A 26,527-nucleotide genomic window follows, 5' to 3' on the forward strand; every position below is an offset into this window, starting at 1 on the left:
CTCCCCCTCTAAGAGACTTTTTTCAAAAAATATAATTTCTTTAGTGTTGCTATTTGTTTTGAATAGCATTAGTGTTCAAACTGTATGTATGATAGACATACATGTGTGTAATGCTTTTTTTTTTTCCTTCTGCACTTAGTCTTTAAACAGATATTTGCAGAATGGTGTCTCTTTGGAAACTGTTAATGGTGGTAAAATGTAGAAAGTTTCTCATCTCAGCTTTAGTATTTTAGTGCTCCCAGTTGTAAAATTAAAAAAAGGAAAACAGAAGGTGCATAATCCAGTGATGTCCTTGGAGTAATAGTTAAAGGCATAATATTATGCACATAGGAGTCCCATGTATACATGATATTGTAATTGGTTTGAAATATACATTGAAAAAAAATTTTTAACTGTGTAACCAGGTTTCTTGTTCCTGCTGCTCAGTCCCTCAGCACAGTGGGCAGCTTCCCAGAGGTTTGAGAAGTGTTTCTAATTAGGCTTACCCTGTCCAATCCAATACCTTTATCATCACTATAAAGAAACTGTTGTAATGTACCCTCTCTGTGACTTCTGTTTATTTTAGTTTTCACAAGATTAGACATGGCATTTCACAAATCTTCTGTGGATCTAATGTCCAGAGTTGTACTTGTGTCCTCAGTGACACCACCCACATCAATAGCAACTCTAATCCTAATGGTGCTTTTAATGGAGTGGTCTGATTCCTGCTCCAGGGCATATTCAAGGCTTTTAAGTTTGTGCAGACTAAGATCTGTTAGGCTTTCTGATGCCTTAATATGTTTTAAAGTAAGTTCCATTCTGAGTAGATGGATGAATAGATATTTAGTATTATTTCATTACCTTTAATGTATAAATATCTTCTTTTCTCATGGCACATATTTGCTCTATTGCATGCTTCCTATGCACGTGCTATTTAAAGGTTTCTGCATGTTTAAGATTCTGTTGCTACTTGAGCATTAATACCAAATGCTAAGTTTACACGTTGTTTGAAGATCTGAAACTTTGTGAGATAGAGCTCTCTACCTCTTTCCTGATGAACACTTATTTTGGAATGCTTCCTTCAAAGGAACATTGCTCCCAAAATCTAGCAGTGAACAGTAAGCTTCCTTTATGAGCTGTGATTTCATGCGCTTGAACATGTTGTCAGGGTGATGAGGGAACAGAACACCACTGACCATGGAAAAAGCCTGCAAGATAGAGGAGATGCCAGGGAGCATGAAGTAGAAATATCTAAGTGTGGTGGTTTTTGGGAAGTCTGTGGACATTGAACTATTTTATTTACTCTTGCTAGTGCTGTGTGCTGCATCCAAGGTTCTAACAGAAGTGTTGAGTGACTGAACAAAGACAAGCATTGGTGTGCCTTTTTCTTTAGCAGGTTTGCTTGTAGTGTATGTAAATCACTGTTATGAAATGTTGTTTGAGGGTCAACCATAGAGTTTGGTGGTTAATTTTAGAGTAAACTGAGAAGAGAGACTCCTTCCATTTGTGTTGCTGACTGTTCAATTTTGTGTTTCTACATCCATGTTTCCAAAGTGTTCCTGGTTCAAGAGATATGATACAGAGAGATTTAGGGGTTTTTTTGGTTTTTTTTTTGGTTTTTTTTGTTTTTTGTTTTTTTTTTTTTTTTTGTTTTGTTTTTTGTTTGTTTTTTTTTTTGTTTTTTTTGTTTTTTTTAGTTTGGAACCAGCAGTGATTGATGTGGAATAATTAGTTCAAGCACAACAAAACTGGTTCTAATGTTACCAATTGGAAGCTATTACTAGAAGCAGTATAGTTACAGTTGTGTGATATTTTATAAGTGATGATAATCTCCTAACAGATAATTGAGCTGACTTCAGTTACAGCATATGAATTTGTAGAAAATACCTTGTGATCTTGAACAATGAAAAATTTTCACTCTAAACAAAAGTTTCAATTCATGATGTTGTGATTATTTAATTTTTTTGATAGAATGTTGGGTGGAAATACAATGATTTCACTTTTCTGGCATAAAAGTGATTTTTTAAAAAAAATCAGACTGGAAGAGGAAAGGTTTCAGTGTTTATTTTGTGGCTATTTAATGGAAAAAAACCACTGAAGAAGTGCTGATATGTTACTGAGAGCAGTGTACACCTCATCCTCATTAATATTGTCCTTCTGAACATTAGTAGCTTGATTCATGTATTACTATGTAAGGTCAGAAGCCTGAGCAGAGTAGCGAAAATACATCTATTAGAGCCATATACTGGAGTATGTTGAAACTGAACACAAATAGAAGTTTTCTACAGATAGATTTATCACTTGTGTGTATTTATGTCCACATTGTGGGTTACATTCAGTATCTGCTGATAAGGGAGGTGGAAGACAGGACCCCTCGGAAAGTGTGCCTTTTCTCTATGTCATCCTGTGAGTTGTTCCATCAGTCTGTAAGGCTTTATTTTCAAGCAGGCCTTCCACAAGCTACTTTTCATTTCTGCGCTTTAAAGAATAGTGCTCAGAGGACAATCTCAGACATGTAGGATTTTTATCCTCTTATGTCTGAAAGCTAGAGTGCTTTTTGGACAGTTGAAACTGTAAAGGTACCTTGGTGCCTTCTCTGATCCCTAGTTTTATATGGATTGGTACAGAGCTTCTTGTCCCCTCTTGTTTGTCTGTTTGCTCTCCCTAACACCAACTAAACATTATTTTTACCTTAACATATACATTTGTGTGGTGTGTTCAATACTTCCTCTCATCCCTTACACCCCTCTCTTCTCCCCTTCTTGCATGTTTTCTGTTTTTTAGTATGCTATAGGATATGGCACCTGGATCCAGATGACAGCTTTATCTCAAATTTACAAATCTCAGAACAAAATTTGAAGCTATTTACAATTGTTTGAATTTTTTGAAAGATTTTTCTTTGAAAAATGCAGACAAACTTGTGGACAAACTAGCATTTTGAGGGTGTTTCATCTGTGGTACATCAATTTCAAAATATGTTAAAATTTAGTTTATAAAATGCAACGTACAACTACAACTTTTTCTTATTAAGAGGAAGTGTGTCTTACTGCTTGATGCAATTGGAGGTGCACTGGCTTTTCACTAGCAGTGTCCATTTATTCATGTGGAGGAATTTAGTCTCAGAATTCAGCTACCTGTTCAGTGTTGTTATAAACTGTAGATACAACCACTTAAAGTTGAGTGTTCTCTTGCAAGAAATTAAAAGCTGAAGTTTTGCTCACTGTCATCGTGCTTGCTGTTTCATAGAGATGTGACAGTGCCCTCTCTTGGCTTTTCTGAACAGTTTTGGTTTTTTTAAAAGAAACAATACTGAAATAATTTCTGAGGGGTACAATAAAGAGTAAAAATAATCTGTTGACACTAGTCTGATTGAATAGACTTAAAAGAAATGTAAGACAAATGGAAAAGAATGCAACAGTTTGTAATGTTAATGTCAACCCATTTATTTGCTGTGCCTTTATTTTGTATGTAACTTTTAAAATACACTTGTGTTTAATGTCTTTGTCCATGTCAAAGTTTCTGTAAATGTGCTTGTCACAAGATTCCAGTTGTGCAGGATTTCAATTTACAATTTGGGGTAAATCCAAATGTAGTTTTGCAGATAATAGGGTGTTTTAGCACTGCCTGTAAAGATACTTTCTGTCAGTCTTGCCTGTTGTATGTCCGTGTGTTTGCAAATCAGACTGTGTCCATGCAATCTATCACGATTCCCTGGAAGCTGCCCAGTATAAACTAATCAGAGAGCCCCCCCTGGTGTCTGAAAGTGTCCTCGGATATTAAATTTATATCAATCACAGGAAGTCTTGGCAATCAAGCTAGTCACTTTTTCCCTTCACATCTGGACGTAAATTATTTTTTTGTTGCAGAGGTCACAGGAATCATGGGTAGGGCATGGAACGAGGGCCATAGAAAACATGGGAAAGGAAGAATAAAACTGTATTTCCACCTTTTTAGAAATGGTTATTTTTAAGTGACCTGGAATGATGCCAAACTATACAACAGTTGTGGTTTTTTTTTTTTCTTGAAGTTTACATTTGTTGCTGAATTAAATGCGGCTTAAAGATACTTTGTTTTGGAACGCTTTGTGCCATTAGATCTCATCTTGGCATTTATGAAAGAGCTTTCTTCTAGTTGCTGAGAACAATAACTTTACTGCAGGAGGGTTTTAGAAATAGAAAATGTTTCTGTACTTAAAGGGGTTTAACTGCACCTTCTTCTTTCTTTTGACATTTAATTTCCCTGTTTTCCTTCCAATTCCCCCTCTCAACCCAGTGCTGCCTTAGCCATACTCTTTGAGCTCTTCCATAGCTAATGCTGGCATTTTTTTTTTTTTTGCAGTAAGTTTGCATCTTTTCATGCATTTTTCCATTCTTAAGTTCTTCGCTCTAAGAAATTAAGGAAATGCTTCATTTTATGTTTTTCCCCCAGCTCTCCATCAAGTCTCTCAAACAAGCGCTTAAGGAGGGGTTATAAAAACAAACAGAACCTTTCCATTCAACTCCCTGCCTTTCCTTGCTTCGGACAAGGGAACTAGTGTGCTGAAAGCTGCAAAGCGCTGAAGCTTGTAGCTTTGGGATTGTGGTTGTTTTTTTGTTTTTTTTTTTTTTCAACGTTCCGTGCATATGGGAAATAAAGATTGAATAGTTTACATTTGTATATATGGTAAAGAAAATGTCAGAAACAGAAGCTTGAGGTGCATTTAGCATAAATGAATTTGTAAAACCTTAATTGCTGTTGTTCATAACTACTGCTGTGTTCCTACATGGGTTTTTTTATATAGATAGGTTCTGTTAGCTTGCTGATTATTTATTCAGTCATGTAGCTTATGCTCTCTTTAGACACAAAGTTGAATAAAATCATACATCAGAATCTGACAGCAGGAATTCTCATGCTGAGAATCCAAGATTAAGTCCAGGAATTTTATTCTGTTTTAACAATTACCTTCTGTGTCCCCTTTCAGACTTAAGGGGATCTCGTTCTTGTTTCTGCCGTTTATAACTCCCAGTTCCAAGATCTTTGCTATCCTTATGCCAAATAAAATTGAACGAGTATTGCTTGAATGCTGCTTTGTGCCAACTCCTACAAGGACAGAGGGATGACTATTAAGCATCTTGGTGGTGTTTTTTTTTCCTTATCCTTTCAGGTTCAGAGGAGGTTTTTAAGCAGCAAGTGCCTTTTCCACATTGCATTGTAAGATCATTAGATCTTTGCTACAGTTTAATCAGTTTGACTTTATGGGATGATTTGTGTTGAATGCAGTCATCTTACAGGGATTTTTTTAGCTTCTGAAACCAGTTGTATGATGTAATTTTAACAGTTAAGGAACTTTTGATACAATAGGTGTAAACATGTAATTTCTAAGTTATTTCAAATACACTGCAAAGTATGTAGGGAAAGCAGAATTCACTAGTTTTCCTTTTACCGATGTTTTAATTACTGTTGTGTGCTGTATTGCTCCTGAGCTAGAGAGCTGTTTTTCAAACATTCTCAATATGAATGATGTTTTGGGCCTTCTCACTTAAGATATATGGAAAATCATTTTGTTATCAAATGTATCTGGATGCTTTTAGGGGCACAAAGGAGATTGCTGGGCTTATAGTTGAAGGTTACCAGTTTGAGAGACTAATTTACACACACACAAAAATAGTCACATATTGACAATTTAAATATGACTGATATCGAAAAATTGCTTCCTTTTTCCAAGTCACATTTTTCTGTGAACTTTTGTAGAGACAGACTGAGCTACTTACAGTATTTGCATTGCTTTAATCATAATACGGAGTGCTCTGCAGCTTTTCTTCTTCTGTTTTCCCTTAATTAAATAAATTAGAGTTGATAAACAGACTTCCTGGTGAATCTCATCTCCCTTCAGTCTTATGTGTGAATTTAAAAAAAATTTTTTTACTAACACCTATTTGGTATTGATATTCTTGAGTTTCTCTTGCAGCACTCATTCAAAAAAACCCCAAAACGTGCTTCTGATTGAGTTATAAAGCCTTTTGCAAATAACTACTGTGCACCATACCAACCTGTAAGCAAATTGTATCTAGTTGGGGAAGCTATCAGCTTTGACTCTAGTCGTTCAGTTTGGATTTTAATTTGACCAAAACCCATTTTTACTGGACTGAATCCAGCTGTAATATAATCCCTCATTTCTTATCTGTATTCTTGAGGACTAATAGAATAGTAAAACCTTCTTAAAGATATCTTAAATGTGTTGGATAGTGTCCTCAGGGTAACTTCTGCACTAAAAATGTTTTCTTTCCCACCCTGTAGAGGTATCTCATTAAGTGAGATATGCACTAGTGTCATTATTAAGTTTTCATGTGTTTCTCAGTTTTGATGCTAATCTTCATGTGTGTTAATTTTTTTCCTTTGCAGCACCAATGTGGTTATGAATTATTCAGAAATAGAGTCTAAGGTTCGAGAAGCAACCAATGATGATCCATGGGGACCTTCGGGGCAACTCATGGGAGAGATTGCCAAGTAAGTGATAATTTGGCTCAGTGATGAAGAAAAGAAAGGTGCATTTTATACAGCAGTGTGAAATTTGCTGCTAAATCAACTCTGCAGTATGCTGACTGATAATGCTGAAAAGTTGCTGTGAATCAAGTGTTATTTTTTTAATGCATAATCTTATGTGTTGAAAACTGACCAAAAAATAAAGTCCAATTATTTTTTAAATTCTTTATTTTTATTTATTTATTTAGCCTGATAATTTATTCAGTATATCTGATTTCTTCAGAATTTTTATATTCAATCTGCTTTCTTGTGACTTTCCAAATAGAGCAAAATGTGTCAAATTTTTCCTTGAACTTTTATGTTAAAACGAATTTGGAAGTTGCATGTTTGACTACTTGCAGTAGTTATTAGGGTATTGATGTTAAACATTATTTTCATTATAAATTAGTGAAGGTTCTCTTACCGCCTCAGATTTCTAGAATTACTTTTCTTTTGTAGTACTGGCATGTAAGTTACTTCTATTAAGAGTAAGAAATAGGGATAGCTCTTTACCTTGTAATCAAATGTGAATGGGTTTAGATCAAGCCTGCCATCTACTGTCAGCCCTGAGTCTTAACAAGCTATTGTGGGAAACGACGGAGAATAAAATTTCTTTACTCCTTTTGTTTAATTCTTTAGGGCTACGTTTATGTATGAACAGTTTCCAGAACTTATGAACATGCTTTGGACTCGAATGTTGAAAGACAATAAAAAGAACTGGAGGAGAGTTTATAAGGTGTGTATGTGTATGAGCTGGAAGTATTGAAGACTTTGTGGTGTTCTATGAAGGACGTAATGCTTGTTCCTAATATAATGGTACGATGTATCTTGTTTTGATACTGCTACATCACTCCACTAGCAACCTGTAATTTCTTTCCTAACTATATGCTTTATAATTGTTACTCAAGTCAAAGATGTTTTTCAAATGCTGTATATGAAAAAACCAAAATTCCTGGTTTTAGAAGTGTTTAGGTGCTACTTAATGAACATAACAGAGCAATTACATTTTGTTGATACTCAAGATTTGGATTAGCATTTACATTTTAAATCTACCCAAAGGAGTTGTTACGGTGCTTCGTGAGAAGTAGATGTTAAGTTACTGTGCTATCAGAAAGTTGTTTTTGAAGGAATTCAAGAATATCGGAAATAAAGTGGAAACTAAAAATTTTCTACCATTTCATAATACCCCAAAAAATTGTAGTTTAGCTTTGAGTGGACCAAATATTATTGCAGATATTATCATATGAGACTCATGTCCTACTTGCATTTTGGAAAAAGAACTGAATCATTTGCATTTTTTCTTGTCTTTGGCTAATTAGCATGGTACAGAAACTTTTTGCTTAAGATTATATCATGCTGCACTTAAAGTGGTGTTCAATGTTCACTGAATTATGCAAATATAACCTCATTTTTTTTAGAACTGATGTACTAGACTAGCTTATATTTTGTTTTTCTTGATGCCAGGATTGTAACAAGACAGAATTAATTCTAAGGCATGGTTTGTGCTTTTCACAGGTGCTTGATGTTTTGTATTCATAGTAATTGTTTTCCCTGAAGTACAATATAAATTAATATTTAATGCTATCACACATAGCTACTTAATGTTATAAAGACTGCTTGGAATTTATCATCAGGTTTGGATAGGTTGAAATACAATGATAGTTTTATCTGATAAAGGCACTACTTTGGAGAAAGTGCATTAATTTCTTTTTCTAGATAGAAATCCTCAGCATAAAAAATTGCAATTTAAATACTATTTAAACTTAATTTGGTTTGCTGCTTGTTTAAAATTTGTATATCCATTGCATCCCACAGAAGGCATCTTAAATTTCTGTAGGAGTTACTTTTCAGTGAAAACTGTTGGAAAATTGTGAATAAAAGAGGCAAAAGAAAACGCTTCATTTATCAGGGTTAACTTTACCTCTTAAATTACTACTGCTATCTTTTAAAATAAGAGTGGCTGATGAAGGTAACCGCTTGTGATTTAGTAATGACAAATTACAGTTTGACAAATACAATTTAGAATATCAAATACAATTTGATATTCTAAAGAGCAAAAGGTACATGTGGGGAAAATGTTGTGTTTTTTCTGTGCAAACCTATATAATAAGCACTTATTTAAAAGGGGAAAGTCTTATTACTTACTAATTTGGGGAGGGGGGTAGGTTTGGTTTTCTATTGCTTTTTTTTAAAGAAAAAAAAGAAGATAGAGCTTTTGTTCATGCAATCATAAGGTGCTTTGTATTTTTATAGTCTTTGCTGCTCCTAGCTTACCTCATAAGGAATGGATCAGAGCGTGTTGTTACAAGTGCCAGAGAACACATTTATGATTTGCGATCCCTGGAAAATTACCACTTTGTAGGTGAGCAATAGAAAAATCTTATAAGCAAATTAAAACAGTAGTTGGAGTTGTCAGTCACCTGAACCAGCTTAGAAGCTTCCCCAGTCTAATTAGAATGTGACTGTTGCCAGTTGTGTGAAGAGTGCTGAATCCAAGACGTGGGACCCTAGAGTATTAATTAGTGAAGACAAGAACTTGCAGAAAAGACTGGCTAATAACAACAGAACCAACACAACATGAGTGTTCGGGTTTATATTAAAATATGCACTAGAGACTGGTCCCCTGTGGTGTCCGTAAAGGAATAGCTTTAATCATATGGGAAGAAAAGGTTAGAGCTCCAAAACACACACATCTGTTTGAAGCTGGGGTTTTTTCCTCCCACCAAATAATATTTACAGTGCAAAGGCAGCAAAGCCAGTGTGTGTTTTGAATGTGAAAAAGGCTGGGAAAGGAGCACATTTAGCTTGTAATACATCCCAACTGAAAGCAATTTTTTCAAAAATTCAGTTTTGTAATAAGACTGAGTTCTTATAATTAAACTTGCAAAGACAGGAAAAGGGGTTACATTTTGAAGGGTTAAAATTGCTCAAGTGGGGAATATCGTTTCTGTCTCAGTCTTTGTTAATCTTCTCCATGTTTTAGCAGCAGTTAGATGTTTCTAAATACACCATTCAGTGAGAACCTCTAATTTATATAAGGATGAGAACTTGTGTTGAAACAAAATATTTGGTGCTTTTTAAACAAGTGCAGTGGACCTTAGTAGCCATAAGATCTGACTGCTGTATTCGTAACTCACATTTTCTCACCAGTTAGATGTTCAGTATACCTGCCTCTGATTCATTTTTTTCCTTTTTCTCCCTCTTGCATCCATCGTCTATCCTGCATTACCTATAAAGATGAAAATGGTAAAGACCAAGGTATAAACATACGCCAGAAGGTAAAAGAAATGGTTGAATTTGCTCAAGATGATGATCGACTTCGTGAAGAGAGGAAGAAAGCAAAGAAGAACAAAGACAAATACATTGGGGTTTCTTCAGACAGTGTTGGAGGGTTCAGATACAGTGAGTACTAGGCTTTCTTGGTCAAGCATTGACAATATTGACTTTTAACAGCTTAGATAACACAGATAACTGAAGGAATTTCTAAGAAGCTCCTTTAGATGCTTTTTTTAATATTTAACTGTCAATGTTACTATTATAAAAGAAATCTTGCACATTTCCCCCCCACATACAAATTTAAATTAATTGCTTTAAAAATCTTTGTTAGTCTTTTTTAGATAACTGACCAGAAACCTATACAAATGACATCAGTGCATTGGCTTAACCAAAACTTACCTGTCTTGTTTTTATACATAGACAGAGTCTCACTGTGAAATGAATGCTGCTGTAGCAAAAGTAGATGAATAAATGCCCTTGTAAGTCAGGGTTTCTTAATCAGTCTTTAATTAAAAAAAAAAAAAAGGTGGTGATACTTTCCACCCACCACAGCACAAGAATTGCTTCACCTACTCCTGCCAACCTTCTTTAGAACCATTGGTTAATTTGGGTTAGGGCTTTTAGGGCAGAGAACTGTTTGGGTGAAACAGTGTAGATATTATATGCTGTTAGACTTTCTGGTTTCCCAAGTAACACTATTTGGATACTTGAAAGATTATCTGGATTACCTGTATGGATTCTAATGTCTGTCAGATCTGACTTTAAATACATGCACTAAGTACATTGTAAGTGATGGAGCTTTTATTTTAGGAGCTTACCAATACAGTTGTCACTGTCTCGGCTTGTGTGTTTTTAAAATCTTTTTTATTAGTACTATGGGCCTCGTATGCTTTTCGAAGGAGGGCTCTCAGACATAACACATCTACACAAAGTAAATTTGGTATTAAGCTTGCAACTGGATGTTGGTTGCACAGCAGACCTGTATGCAAGCTGGAAATTTGGTGCACCAGTGCTCATCCCTAAATCCTAGGGAATTGCAGCTGCCAGTGAAGAGGTAACCAGAAAGAAAGTTTTAAACTTTTTGTTTGTAAAAAAGAGTATATATTAAAAAGAGGCATGTGAAGAAGCACTTGGTCATCTGCTCCCTCTTAAAAAAAAAAACCAAACCCAAACAAAAAAAACCAAACCAAAACCCAGACAACTCGGCCATCATTGCACAAGGTTCCAGTCCTAACTTGGGTCTGGTACTTGCAATAGGACCTTCATTACTAAGGTCCTTTATGTAAAAGCATACACAAAACAAAAAACACAAAGACCCCCTAAACATCTGCATGCTGTTGACAGGTAGTCTGATGTACCCTGGCTTCTCAAAATAAATACATGCGCTTTGCTTAGGCAACCAGTGTTCTTCATGTGTACAGTGAGTTCTGTCAGACTATTTGCAGCTACAGTGTAGTGTGTTTGTAGGATCTGGCCTTGGAGGATGTAATGCCATCAGCTTGTCTTTGTTTAGAGAGGACACAGTTTTCTGACAGCCTTGGTTAGATAAAGGCACACAACCAGTTCTGTTTTGCTTATCAAGTCCAAGTGTGCAGCTTCCTCCTTGCTCCCAAGTCTCTGCCATAATGTGTAGCAGGGATCTGAGCTTGAACTGGCTTTTATGTCTGATGCAGCCCAGCATGTTGTCCGTGATCCAGCTGTCAGTCTTGAGACGTTTATCTGTGTTTTCTTTGGCCTGAGTAAATCCTTGGCTGCTTTTATTAAAGGATGACTCACAATGGCACGAGGCTGTGGTTTGCTACAGCCAGTGACTTCTTTGAGAAGGGTTTGGTGTAAGATCTAAGTGGTAACTGTGCAGGACTTGAACTTCACCTGTTCCTACTTGGTGCTATGTATGTCTTCTGCTCTTCTTCACTGTGAGCCTTAAACTCAGATTTGCTCTCTTCTGGTTTTGACAAGTTAGTTCTCTGTGTTCCTCTGTTCTCCCTTTTCCTCATATGCAGAGTAGTTGAAAAATCTCCATGGCAGAATGTCTTGTTTCATTATATTCTTTTAGGCTTTTGCTACCTGCTTGGAATTCTGGTAATTCTCTTTTTAGGAAATACTTATGAGTCACTGCATTTGTACTTCAAGTACATGTCCCTCTGTTCTTTCACTGAGCTTATCTTTTGACTTGCTCTGTACAGAGTCGTGATCTATCCCTGTATGCTGCGTATAACTCATTCTCCATATGCTCTTTAGTTATCATTCAAGTTTAAGTTAAAGGACTGTCTCCTTTGTCTTGTATTTCATTTTTATGGTAAAGGATTTTTAATTATCCCTTCATTTGTTGAGTAAAGTAAAAAAACCCAAAAAATCCTTCTAGCAGCACAAAACAAACTTCTTCTCAGGTCAGACTTCTAATCTAAAAGATTCTAGTTATTTAAATATAAAATGCTTGTATTTTCAGAGATTGCCTTAATTCTTTTTGTCCAGAAAATACTGAGCTCTCAGGGATTTTTTTTTTAATTTAAAATTCCTATCACACAAGGAAACCTTCTAATGGAATCTATATTAAAATGCTTGAAAGCCTGACATCAACTGAAACAAGGCCATTTTATTCTCCTGCAAAATTTAACACTAAAACATTTCTTAGCAGTTTCTCCTTACTCAGTGAGATCTTTATAGTTGAAAATCTTGCTGATTTGTAACAGGTTCCCTACTTTGAAAAAGTTTGTCTATCCTTTATGGATCTAAACAAATGTCATTGGAGACTTGCACTTATCTCTTAAGAAAGCAAGCACATCCTGTGGCATATGATATTATTGGATGCATATAATTCAAATTTTGCACTGTGTAGTGTTGGAATCCATAGTTTTTATTAAAAAGGCTTAATTGAATACATCTTGAACATTACTTGAGCTACAATATAATTTGTGTGTGACTTGAAGTAATGAATTTTTCACCATTCTTCCTTTCTGCAACTCAGTTTGTCAGATTAAGTAAAAAAATTAAACTAGTGGTTCACATTTTTCAATAGTACAAAAAAATGCCTCATTTCATGTGTCTGATGGCCCAAAATATAAAATGTTTGTCTCAGTGTTCCCTAGAAACTGAGTTATATTGGGTTGTTTTATGTACCTATATTTTAAGATCCCAATACAAGTTTGTAAAGTGTGCTGTACTACTTATAGTTAAGTCTCTGTTTAAAAGAAAAAACAACACTTATTTTAACTCAGGTTTGCTGTGTGTGTATAAATAAACCCATGCTCTAGTTTTTTAGACTTTCTTAATGAGATTGTACAGCAAATATACTTATTTCAAGTAACTGTCAGCTGATTGTAATCTAAGATACCGGTATAGAGGTCTTGAATACTTGATTAGAAAAAAAAGTCTTGATTTCTTGATAATAGTGTTTTGTAAAGATGTTGGCAGTACTCAGTGGCTGCTGAAGAGGTGAGTTGCTTCACTGCCTCTTCTTTTTTCATCTCTTTAAAAATATTTTTTTTTAAGCACTGAGTGTGGAAGCGAAGTAACAAAGTTATCATACATTATACACTTACATCTTCCAGTATTTTGGTACTGTGCATTTGTGTGTTCATAAATGCCAATGTATATATAAAAAAAAAAAAAGATTTACCTCTGAGCCCACAGCTTGGCCAAGAGTGGAATATCACACGTTAAGGGACTGTTACAAAACTGGCATGTCCCATTTCCGATAAGGTGGTTATGTAGCCAGGGTTGATTGTGCCTCTTGTGCTTCTCCAGCAGAGTCCAACCAGTATCCTGATGTGCTGTGCTGTGCAGTGCATTAAGATTGTGTTGTTGTCATAAACAAAAGTCTTTGAATCTGCATTCCTGCCACTTAATGATTGGCATTACATGCTGTGCCCTGCTGTAATAGTGTTGATTCAGCACTGTGGGAGCTTTCAGTTTGCTTTGAAAACTTGTAAGGTTTATGTATGTAGGGCAGGGGGGACTGAGACAGATTCCAGAAAGACCACAGGCATTTTCTTCTGTTGTCCTTAGTATTTCTTATCTTAATGCCTTACACAGGTGAAAGATACGATCCTGAGCCCAAGTCAAAATGGGATGAAGAATGGGATAAAAAAACAGCATTTCCATTCAGCGATAAGTTAGGTGAGCTAAGCGACAAAATTGGAAGCACGATCGATGATACCATCAGCAAGTTCCGAAGGAAAGATAGAGAAGACTCTCCAGAAAGGTGCAGGTACTAGAGTTATTTTAACATTAATTTATTCTGTGAAATTGCTATTATAAAGCTCTTTGGCATTGCTGATTCTTAATTACAATACTCTGCCATTCTTTTTGTCTGTATGGAAGCGTGTTTGGGTTCAGTACCTGCTTCCTGGACTTCTTATGCAGCTCTTACAGGCCTTGGGGAATAATGTAGCTCTGTCAACAGTTAACTGCTCTTGGCTGCCTTCCATTACTGCCCCTAGTTTAGATAGCTGCTGGCAAAGCAGGGAATTTGGCTGAAATTTCCTAAGCTTTTCCTTGTCTCAGCAAATCAGTGGTCTTTCTTGCACCAGTATACTGGAGGCTGCCATTTAATGCTACAGTTACTCTGAATGATGAAATGTCAAAGAAGAGGGAGATGTAAAGTTGCTTAGACCTACCTTGACACAGTGCTTCTTCCCTGAGCTGACCTCAGGAAGAACAGATTGCATGTGACTTTAAGTCATCTATTTCAGTTGAACCTTCTCAAGAAACTTTTACTTTACATATGGCTGTTAAATTTTTTCAGTAAGGAAGAAAACCTACCCTGCTTTCCCTGCAGAAAGAACTTTAAATACATCACACTTCAACAGGTGCATTGAATTTTATTATCTGGAGATGAAATTTGTACTTAATAGAATATGAAATTGTGATAGAGAAAGTACTCAAGTATATTGAAATAATTCCCTTTTGGGAAACAATTCAAATTTGCACTGAGATTTAATTCATATTTTTTACAGGAATATCTTCAGATACAGTCACACACTTATTTTTATTTATATATGTATGTGTGTGTAAAATATACATGTACACATGTGTATATATTACAAAATTCAAGCAGTTATGCATGGAAACAAAAAATAATTATAATGGTAGCATTTCTAAGAAAAAGGCAGTACGATCTGCTTGCTAGGGCATTAATAAATCATAAAACTGGTATTCTTTGCACACATCAGGGTTCCCTCTTAGAACTTACTATCAGTAGACTACAAAGAGAAGGGATCAGAAGAAAAGTAAACAATTTCAAATTTAACAATGGTATATTGCTGTGTGCTTTTCTGTACTTTCAAAATCAACTTGTCACATGACTTCTGTAAAGCTCACTATCCACATTGCATGTAGAGGATGTACAGTAAACATTTCCTTAAATCTTATTTTCTTTGCTTTATTTTTGAATAGCTCCTGGTCTCTTACTTGTGCTGGTATAAAGTTTGGAACCTTCCAGTGTTTTTTTTATAAAAAGCAGCTTATTTTGAGGACTCCTCCACTGTACATTTCTATCCCAAGTTAATGATGATCTTTTTTTCTCTGTCTAATACTACATTTTTCATTTTAGTTTTGCTCATGTTACCGTTGTCCCTTTTTAATTTTTCTTTGACTTTCTGGTAAATGTCTGGTGTGGTATTTGTCTTGAAATTTATGAAAGTAATAAACTCAGGACTTGAAATGAAAGGAGGATTTTTTTGGGAACATAAGAAAAAACAATTTGGTAGTTGCAGGTTATCCTGCCGTAAGAAGGAATCCAGGTTACACCAATATGGCTTCTCTAACATTGCTTCAGCTCCCAGCTGAAATTTCCTTTTGGCTTCTCTTGGCATGGTGATTAGACAATAATGGAAGGTATTTTATCAGAGTGTTGAAATGAAGGGGTTTCTTTCCACAGAAGGCATGAGGATCCAAGAAAATTAAACTTAAGGTTATAGAATGTCTATTTATACTTAGATACTGTAAATACAAACCTTATAATTCATGTTGTATTAACAGAATACTGTATTTTGCATGAACTTAAATATTGAAACTGAAACATGAAATTTTAATTATCATGTGACTTAAGCTCACAACAGCATAACATTCTCTTGTAAATGCTTCATGAAATCCATGCATTTCTGTGTTTTCACACTTCAGCAATTTTCTTCTAAAAACACCAAAAAATGCCTCCAAAAATTGTACTAGCTTATTTGTAGCCTGCTGCTATATAATAACATTGAATTAAGTTGCCATTTCCCTTGGAAAAGTGACTAAATGGTGATACTCACTCAGCTGGCAAATATGCTGTTATATATTCTATTGTTTCTATCTTAATAGCTTTATAAATCATTATTACTTCAATACTGTAAAGCCAGTAAAGGTCTTGAAGCACAATAATGAATGTGACTTACACATCTTCACAGTGAGTGGTTAATGGAATTTGGATGACACAATCTTTACCTCCAGTATACACACCAGAAGAGCTTGGCCAAACTTATGGATTTCTAACTCTACTTGCAAAGCTAGTAGTTTGCATAGAAGGAAAAAAAAATAATGCTTGAAGTAATCTTCTACGCTGAAGTTCTGTTTTTTTAAATTACCTGCAGATATACAGGGTTTTTTCTGAAACATTGTGCTTTTTTCATAAGAATTCTTAAAACTCTGTCAATCCGTGTTTTTCCAGTATTTCCTGTGATATAGCTGGCTTTAGTTTACAGTGGATTTCAGTGAAACTGCAGTTCACGCAGCTAACTGGAGAAGCCTAGTCTGCTTTTTTTTTTGTCCCTTTAGAAGAAAAATGTTAGTACTGCTGGTGGGCAATTAGATTATCCCCTTGGAAACAGAGAAGACCAGAAACAATAACCCATGGAATGGGAAAACTTCTGGTTTTCTTTCATAGTGCTTTGTTAGTTCTTAGGTCTTAGGCAAATAAACCAATTGCTGCCAAGTCTAGCCTTCTACGCTGAAGTTCTGTTTTTTTAAATTACCTGCAGATATACAGGGTTTTTTCTGAAACATTGTGCTTTTTTCATAAGAATTCTTAAAACTCTGTCAATCCGTGTTTTTCCAGTATTCAGAAAGGTAACAGAATAGAAAGGAAGCCAGATGTTTAGTGTACACCCATAAAAGGATGCCACAGCCATGTTTAAAGGCAACTTCCATGTAAAGGATTACTTCTGCAGTAGGGTATAATTCCAATAGTCTTAACATATTGGTAAACCATTTTTATTGCCTTAAAGAATGTTTTTTAAAAAAATCCCCACACCACAAAAACCTTAAGACAAAGAAGAGCATGTATCCATACTTCGACTTCTGGAAGTTGAAACCACGTACTTTCTTTGCAGAAGTTTTTTTTAATTATTTGGTACAAAGTTAGCTATAAGTTTTATTTTTAAGTTCATTCTGCAATTCTCAGATGAAGCACTGCAATTTTACTGTTCTGAGCACAGTAAACACACTTAAAGGGAACATTAATCTGTAATAATTTCTTTTTTTGTTAATGTGACCATTAAAGAAAAATAAAAAACTGATCTCCTGAGACAGTTTGGAAGCAGTGCAGGTTGTCATAGAAAATAGAATATTGTAATATTTGTCCTGCTTTCTGGCACATACATTTAATTTCTTTTCTCAAAAGCTTTTAGTCATTTGTTTTGCTGTAGATCACTAAGGACTCACTTTTCCATTCTTGCATTAATGAGATTGATCTCGAACAGTTCTGTAGCAATAGCTCCATTGATCAGACCTCAATGGTTGTCAATCACTTAACCCACAGAATGTGTATATGGACTAGGCAGACTGTAGTGATAAGAAATACACTGCAGCAGGTTTTAAGAGACTGAGCCCTAGTTGTGGATGTCCTGGTCTTAGATACTTTCAATACATACATGTCTAAATGGCAACATCATCCACATGCCTCTGAGGCTCTGAGAATGGATGTACCATGTATATACCATGCTAATGTGCAGATCAGTCTCCTCTGGGGGCTTGTGCTAAAATCCTGATGTCACAAGTGAAAATGTGGTTAGTAGTACTGTCTGATGTATTTGTGTACATAAGTGGGCTATCTGCAGCAATCCGGAGCTGGAACAGTAGGCCTGTTGTTGCAAGTCCGGGTTGAAGTGCTTTGGGAGAGTAAAGTTAGGTGCTGCCATGCAAGCTTACTTGCCTATGGCTGGCTCAAGCAAATGCCAATAGTCACTAGGTTGGCCAGCAGCTCTGATAATTTACTTTTAAAATTAAAAGATTAAAAAAAGGGAGCGATCATTTATATTCACTGATGTTAATGAATTGAGCCATCCCCAGTGGTGAGTGGGTAATATGCATAGAGGAAATGACACATGCAATGTATTCCAAAAAGCCCACTATTGTTAACAGAGAACAAAGGCTACCCTCCAGAGTATATTGCAGTTACTGTCATATTCCCACTGACAAAGGGACGGCCTTTCTTAAATTTTTGCAGCTTTAGTATTCTAGTGCATTATTAAAATATAAAAACCTTCCACTTTTAACTATGTTGCTAAGGGAATTACTATTTCAAAATACATTTCGATGTATTTAAGCTTTCTCGACAGCAATTTTCACTGTTATGTACAAATCTTATGTTGATGATAACAGGCAACATGACGGGGGGGGGGGGGCAATTGGTTTGTTTGTGAAAGGCTTAAAATGTAACAGATTAAATATTTCACAGTGACATCTAAAAAGTTTTTCCCTAAAATGGTGACACTTCTGTTGTTCTACATTTTAAGAATAAATGTGTGTTCTGTGATAGAAAATTAATAATATCATTGCATTGCATAATTCTGTAAGCATTCTTTTTCCACAAATATTTTAAAGAATATAAAATACTGTTTCTCTGGAAAGGGAAATGAGCTGAAACAGGAATGGAATTCTCAAAATCTGATAGCACCTGTATCTGGTTCACTGCTTTCTGTCTCTTGGTGTAAGTACTGAGCAGACCTGCCAACTTAACTTTTTGTTGTTGAAGTGTTACATAATGTGTGGGGGCGTTCCTGTCAGAAGGTAATTAAATGTACTGGATTTAAACACTGATTTCCTATTATCCTCTGCCGTGGACTCTGCAGTGAATGTTTAACAAAATAACTTGCTTTTCTTCATCACTTTGGTACAATAGGTGCTATGCTGTGTTCTGTAGATGCGTTATGTAAGGGTATTTCCTTTCTCAAATGTAGGAAGAAGCAGTATTGTTACAAGGACCTGCGGTAACCAAAACTCTAGTGGCTTAAGCCACATGTCCATTTAAGTCCATCATGAATTGTTTTCCATTGCTTTTGTTTTTCCAGTGACAGTGATGAGGAAAAATCAAGAAGAGGTAAATCTCCCAAAGCTGAATTTAAAGATGAAGAGGAGACTGTGACAACAAAACACATTCACATTACACAGGCTACAGAAACTACCACCACCAGACATAAACGCACAGCAAATCCTTCAAAAACCATTGACTTGGGAGCAGCAGCACATTATACAGGGGATAAAGCAAGTCCAGAACAGAATGTTGCTGCTCATACTGCACAGCCGACAGCAAAGGTGAGACAGCAGAGCACAATAAAACATGACTTTGGAAACAGTTTTCTTCTAACCTCTGAGAATTTCTAGTTTAGGATAGAATTTTTGCTATGCAGCCTTCAAGGGAACTATTTTATCAAAAATGTTTAATTGGGGTTTTCAGACGCAATGGGACAGTTTAATTTCAGAATGCCTTTTTGTGTGATTGCTTTAAGATGTAGAAATTTTAAACTTAGTCATTACTGTGTTTTACTCTCTTCAGGAAAGCAAAGATAAAATCTTGCCCTGAAGTGTGAAGGATTCATTGAGCCTGCGCACTTACAGACAAGTTATCAAGTTCTTCAATTATCAGAGAAAAAAAAGCGCCACTTGCTGTTTGATTTGAAATTTAGCCAGGTTCTGGTGATTCAAAAACAAATCTGCCATCTCCAAAAAAAAAAAAAACACCAAAGTACCCCAAAAGTGCAGAAAACTTCTTAATGTTATTTAAGATGAGTGATCTGACAAGCTGAAAACTGATTTCTTCTTCAGGCTTCTGTACCATCTGGCAGCAAGTCATCTAATGACCTGGTTGATCTATTGTTTGATGGAGCTAGTCAGCCAGTTTCAACAGGTAGGCACATTTTGGTTTAATAATTTATTTTATTTTTTCACTTATTTTGAACCATTTCTGAGGTTAACCTTGTTTGTTGTTATATAGAGTAGTAGATTGAGAAATGAATACTCAAAAAATTTAGAGTTGCCTAGAACCTTTTGTAGCAAGGTACTGTATGTGCTATGCATAGGACTAATAAATGATAGCAGCAGCATAAAGATTAACTGCCAGATCAGTCTGTCAGAAACTGTGTTTGTAATGCAGTTATTTATAATTAACTCTAAAAGCGAGTGCAATCCATTCACATTCAAGCATTTCTCATAGTGCAATTCAAAGGCTAAGGCACCTGGAGATGGATGATCTTCATATAAGCTTTCATCTAAACTATATGGCAAAATTGTTTTTTATCTTATTTTGTCTTGGTACTTGGTTGATCCCAACCCTAATACCAAAAAGTAAAAGGAAATAATACCTAAAAGTAAAATTATTCATTATGAAACATATCCCTTCACTCTCTGAATGTGCAGTTGAATTTTAAGTCCATTAACCTTCATATGGAGTTACCCTTACAGTCTCAAAATGCACTTTCTTTTTAGAAGTGTGTTAAATTTCAGTGCATTGCGTACAGGATTGATAGATGGGCTGAGGGGTTTGGTAGTTTGCTTTACAAAACGTAAAACTTCATAAAGATTTGTTATTGTGCTTACAGGTTCTTAATATCAACAGTCTTGATAGCATGAAATAGAAAAAGGACTTCCATGCACTTGTGGTCTAAGGGCACAGCTGGGAGAGAGTTAACTGTGGGCAGAATTTTTGTTTAAAGATCACTTTCAATAGCCAATAATATGAGCCTTTACATAGATAGAAACCTTTCATGCAACTACTTTCCATTACAGATAAGCAACTTCTCTTTATTATAAATGTATGGGGACGTACACACGTACACTTCTACAAACAATGTGAATATCTTGAGGACAACAGATACTGAGCTTCAGTCTTTCTTTTAAAGACAGTGTAAAGTCACAGAGCCTGTACCAAAAAATGGCAGTCCAGAGTGGGTGGAGACCCACTTGTGTGGCAAGGTGGCCGCATTTATAAATATGTAAAGACTGCTCTTGTGTCTGAACATACACCACTTCTGGGTGTATTGTAGCGGGAACCCCTGTAATATGTTACACTAGGTATTTTTATTATAATGTATGAGCAAAGTCAGTATTATGAGCACTCTGTGCAACGCAGTTCCTTTCATCACAGGCTACCAAAATGCTACCCCTGTAAGTATTTAATAGATTATAAAATACATGAAAATTCTATTGGAGTAGAGGGAAATTGTCATGGTAATTTAGTGTCAGAGATCTGTCCCAATCTTTTCTTCCTTATTTCTGGTAGATCTTAAAAACTGTTCACCTTTATTTTGGGGAGAGTAGATAAAGTTTATGTGTCTGTTCTGAAATACATGTTAATTCCTAATGGTTAAGGAATAAGATGAATTTCATGCATCTGTTCTTTTATGCACGGATTTAAGGAACAACCTATTTTGCGTTATTTTCTGATTTTATTAACTTCATATGCAAAGGTGTTCATTGGAGTTACCACAGTGCTGTGGAATTTTAAGATCCTGTATCTGAACCACTGCCCCAAATCAATACTGGGACTTCTATCCGGTTCTAATGGGAAAAGAGATTAGAGCCTTTTTTAAAAATTTATATACACATGTATGTTTTTATTTTTATGTATAGAAACAAAATCACATTGAGAATAGATGTTTCCACTTCAAAGTGAGCCTTCCCATATTTCAAACAGAACTATGGCAGCTTCCATATTACAATATATTTGAATCTTTCAGCAGTTTAGTTCTTTGCTGTAGTAAGCCTTTTTTCTTTTTTGCCTTTTTTCTTCTTTTTCAAAAGCAGCATTTAGAAATAGTGTTGAGAAGAGGCATATTACCAGCTGGTCCTGCTAAATAACCTCTTTGCTGACCTGGGAAGGCAGATGGAAAGGGTTCATTTGTAGTGACAGATCTCACATGGGAATCTTTGAGGATAACTCATGTTGAGAAGATTAGCACTGTCCTTCACGTGCAGGTCACTTGTTATGACCACTGTTCCTTGCAGCACAGGGTGTGGGAACATTCCCAGTGTCAGGGAAGACACAGGGAAAGGGTCAAATGCAGCCTTTGATCTGTCCTGTGAAGAAACTGTCAGGGAAGTCATGTGAATTCAGGGAACTCAGAATTTGCTTATCTCTGTATTTTCAGGTGCAGAGATGTGGAAGAAGGGTGGGGAGGCTTGGGGGGGTTTACACATTACTAAAGCAACACAGTTTGTAGGTGAGGAGGGTTGGTTGCCATAAAGGAGCAATCTGAGAAGATGTAGGATCTGTGGTTAGACCTGCTGGAAGAAATTTTTTGGTGTTACTAGAGATGAGATTCTTTAAATTTAGCTGGTGATATGTTTCTTTACAGAGTTACTGTATTCAGCTTAAGCTCTGCCACTGCGCTCTGCAACTCAGTTTCATTTGAAAACAGGCAATAGAGGTGGAGGAAAAGTTGACTTGACTGAGAATATTAAGGGGTTATTTTGGTTTTGAACCTAGTTCTGCTTTTAAAATTAAATTAATCCCTAGATACTTTGTCAAACAGCCCAGGGATAATAGGCATAGCACATGAGCAGTGATTTTTTTTTTTTTTTTTTTTCTTGAGGATGTGGTCAAGAGTATGTCATCTGTGTTGCTCATTCTGCATATAAACTCTCAAGCCATTAACCTGTTCTGAACTCTGTAAGGACATGTGATGAAAAAAATTGTTTGAAAATGTTCATTGCAGTAGGCAGAGTAAACAGGATCAGAGCAGGTTTTTAGCTTGATATTTCACTGGCTTATCTCACCCTTCATTTTCAGGTTGCATTCAGTATAAAATCCACATATAAACATATGTAAGATGCTTATTGGATACTTCAGAATTTAAGAAATGTTTTAACTTTGTGTGAAATCTTTTCCTTCTTGAAAAGGTGGTAAAAGGATTTCAGTAGTGCTGTATTTCTGAAAATGTGAAGAGACCATCCTTGCTCCCTTCTCATGTTTTATATCATATGTTACACACTCAGCAAGAAAAGACATTTCCCCTTGGAAGAACAGTCGCCTTCCTGGCAATGTCTACAGTAAAATAACATTAAAAAGAAATACAAGTACACATGTATTAGAAAGTGAATGGTTCCTTTTATTACTGCTAGCCATTTATTAAAAAGGAGATGGTTCTAGTTTAATTAACCCAGTTGAGAGTAGCAGATGGGGCAGAATGTCTTGCAGCGATAAGACAATTCAGAAATGGCACCAGATGTTGGAAGCTGTCCCTGGTGATGTTTGAGTGCAGCACAGATGTTCCAGTCCCACCTGGCTAGTTTCTAAGCACTGCAGGCTAAGCAGCTGTGATGTAACCTATATAATGTACACATAACACTAAAAGCAAAATAATTGAACTGCTGCAGCTTCTTCTAAGGGTGGGACTTCTTGGAGGTGAAATCTTTGAGGACAAACAAATAAGGTCAACTTCTTAGTTTTCCCAGGTCAGTGGAATACCTACTTAAGAGCTTATCAAGGATAATTGGATGATTTTTTTGTAAATGGCTTTTATTCATTAAAAAAAAGCAGCTTTCCAATATGGTTCTTAAATCTTTCTTCTGTTTTTATACCTTGGCTGTATTTTTTTGTGAAAAATTGTTACTATGCTGTATTCAGAAGTTAATAATTTATATGCTGTATACAAATGTCTGGCTGGAAAACTTAGTGTTCCTGCTGTCGAAAGGAAGAAAACTTATAAAATAATGAACACAAATACAAGCTCTGTCCTTGAAATCCCAATTCAAGATCATTGCAGAATCATTCATGCTTTAAGTAACACAAAAACTAAATATAAAGCGACATGCAATTTTTCATAGTAAGAATAATAAATTAACTTTTATACAGTAAGAATGTTTGGCGTTCATATGTTACACTTCCAAGTTTTAATTTGACAAACTGTCAAACTAGTAGCATACCTCACTAGTTAAAAACTTGATAACCTTTTTAATCTCTCTACATTTATATTTAGAGATAGCAAAAACTTGCATCTTTTAGTTCTTCCCTAGGAAAACAAAATTGCAAGATTGGCAAGCTAGTTGGAGAGAATCCAGTTTATTGTTGCAGGCTTGTATAAATATAGTATGGTGATGAAGAGGAAAACAGTGCCGACTTAAGGAGCAGAATCAATAAAATCCATCTTGCCAAATACGGAACAGCTTTTCTTCATAAATCCTGCATGCAGTTATTGCAATGGATCTTGCACAATCCTGTAACAGCATTTGGCTTCCTTCTGTTTCTAGGTGGATCAACTGACCCATTTGGAGGATTTGCTGATTTTAGTTCAGCTGCTGCTTCAGCAAGTTTCCCATCATCGCAAGGTAGGATTAATTTCCAGATTAAAATGCTGTTTAAGGGCAGAAAGAGAGGGGGAGATGCCACATGGCATTACTGAAAGTCCCTTCCCTTTCCAGGGCAATTTGTGTTTATGCAACTGGATGGCAAGTGCTATACTGAGTAAGGAAGAATCCACTGTCTGGCATGTGTCTCATTGGACCTGAAACTTGTAATGCACTTTATTTCAGAGAAATGTTACTAGGAGTTAAAAATATAACCGTGTTCACCTAATAATATAATATAAGCACATAATAAGACTTAAAACTTGGCTCCAAGGATAATTTTGAACTGCACTGAAATAAGATGTGACTTCTGGAGTGGAAAAGTAAAACCTGAAACAAACAAGTGTGGGTCTAAATGCAGGCTGAAGAGTGCTCACTAAACAATTTTTAAAAAGAACCTAGCGCATTCCGCTTTTGCACTTGTGGGCAAAGAACTGTATTAATTGGAGTTCTACAGTGATGAATGCTTCAGGATGACAGTATTTGTGTTTCAAAAGTGATTGGAAAATTGACTGTAGTGATAGGACCATTCACATTATTAATCATCATAGTCTTTCCAGTGTTTAAGGTTATTCAACTTTGATTTGCAATAAAAAGCAGTCATTTTTCTAATGCTTCAGCTAACAGTTTGCAAGTTGTTTTTTTAATAATTAATACCTACCTGTATCTGAAAAAAAGCTAGCTGCTCTGGTGGGATAAAAAGACTTGTGTGAAGTGCTTGATAGTTTGGTTTGCTTGCTTGTAGTAATGCTATGAAGTGAAAAGTTGTTAGAAGGGTTTTGTGCTGCTCTTTATAGTTTCTGAACATGTGCATAAGGTCCAGATCAGTCTTAAGAACTTTAATGTTATGGACAGGATACTGAAGTAAATGGGTAAGTTGAGCAAAACCAAAAGATGAGATCATGTTCAGTGGAAAACAGCAGCCCACCTGTGCTAGAAAAACGAGTCCCTAAAGATGTCCTCAGCTCCCACCTGTCACGTAAGATTTAAAAAAAAAAAAAAAAGTCTGTAATTGTTTAGAGAAACACAATTATGGTGGCCTTGTCATATGGCATAATGAGGGGAGCCTGAGACAGGCTGTTTCCGAAACTTCAGTCTGGGTTACTACTGGAAGGCATGGTATGTTGGAGCGGAATTTAGTCAAGTTTGTCTTCCATACACAGTCCAACCTCACTGATGGCTTTTGAAGTTGCATATATTCATCTGTGGGATGAAGCTGACAACATTTTATTTTAGCTTGGCTAAATAACAATTTGTTCCAGTCCCTTTCCCTTTTAGGAGAATCCTATTAAATAAAAGATATCTAGATCTTTTATAAGTCAGGCATGAACTGACTGATCGTAAGAGCAAGACTTTAGTAATGCTTGTTGGGACAGCACTCAGTTCTGTCCTTGCCTGGTTGCAGGGCATGTGGTTTAGAGCTGTCATGTGGCCATACAGCTGGCTCGGTGCACGTGCAGTCATTTTGCATGCAAACACACAAGCTGTTATGTAGACATGGCCACCATCTGAAAAATGTTTCCCCTTAAAATTGGACTGAAAAGAAAATCAAATATTCTGGGAAGCTGCCTAAAGCAGTCAGCTTCTTTTCATGGAGTGGTTTTGGGAGCCTACAGTGCTACCCAGACAGGACAGTGCTGCAAGCAAATGTGGAGTGGAGGGAGCTGAATGGCTATCTTCTGTGAAGTTAATTTGGGCAATACTGGTATTTTTGACTGGGGGTTCTCAGCCAGAGTGTAGAAATAAGTCCAAAATGAGAGAAGAATAGCAAAGAGGTTGATCAGCAAATCTACCTGCAAGCCAGCTTTTAGTCAGCATGTTTATATCTCTTCCTTTATTTTGCTGTGTTAGAAAAGCTGTACTGGGCGTGGATTAGTTAATACACCTTTAATTTGCTTGGCAGGAAAGAACTGCTCTATTGTTTTTACAGGCTTTCTTAGTCAAAACCAAGTTGTTTTGCAAACACAAAGCCGCCTACTATGCAAATAATTTCTGTGTTAATACAGTCTAAATTGATACAATCCTTTATCTGCATTAACATGATTAATCTATTCCAATCACCATTATGCAAGGGACAGGGAGTCCTGTGAAATGATTAATCATTCCTGAACAGCATAAGCCCCTCTAGAAATCTTTTCCTTCTTGATTAATCATCTTTGAAGTTCTACTGAAGGGGCAAACCCTTATCCCTTTTACCCCCACTTCCATTATTGGTGCTCAGTGCACAGGT

The 26,527-nt window shown here is 36.0% G+C and overlaps 1 protein-coding gene across 1 annotated transcript in view; it reads left to right on the plus strand.

The window, feature by feature from the left end:
• CLINT1 (clathrin interactor 1) overlaps positions 1–26,527 on the plus strand; it is a 53,754-nt gene that overhangs the window by 22,121 nt on the left and 5,106 nt on the right. Inside the window, exons 2-9 of the mRNA XM_074916276.1 lie at positions 6,361–6,465; positions 7,120–7,216; positions 8,734–8,842; positions 9,718–9,882; positions 13,792–13,966; positions 19,026–19,269; positions 19,780–19,861; positions 24,202–24,279. Of these exons, the coding sequence (XP_074772377.1) occupies positions 6,361–6,465; positions 7,120–7,216; positions 8,734–8,842; positions 9,718–9,882; positions 13,792–13,966; positions 19,026–19,269; positions 19,780–19,861; positions 24,202–24,279 (1,055 nt within the window). The remainder of the gene's footprint in view (positions 1–6,360; positions 6,466–7,119; positions 7,217–8,733; positions 8,843–9,717; positions 9,883–13,791; positions 13,967–19,025; positions 19,270–19,779; positions 19,862–24,201; positions 24,280–26,527) is intronic.

Source organism: Athene noctua, chromosome 12 (genome assembly GCF_965140245.1).
Source record: "Athene noctua chromosome 12, bAthNoc1.hap1.1, whole genome shotgun sequence".
Taxonomy (NCBI): domain Eukaryota; kingdom Metazoa; phylum Chordata; class Aves; order Strigiformes; family Strigidae; genus Athene; species Athene noctua.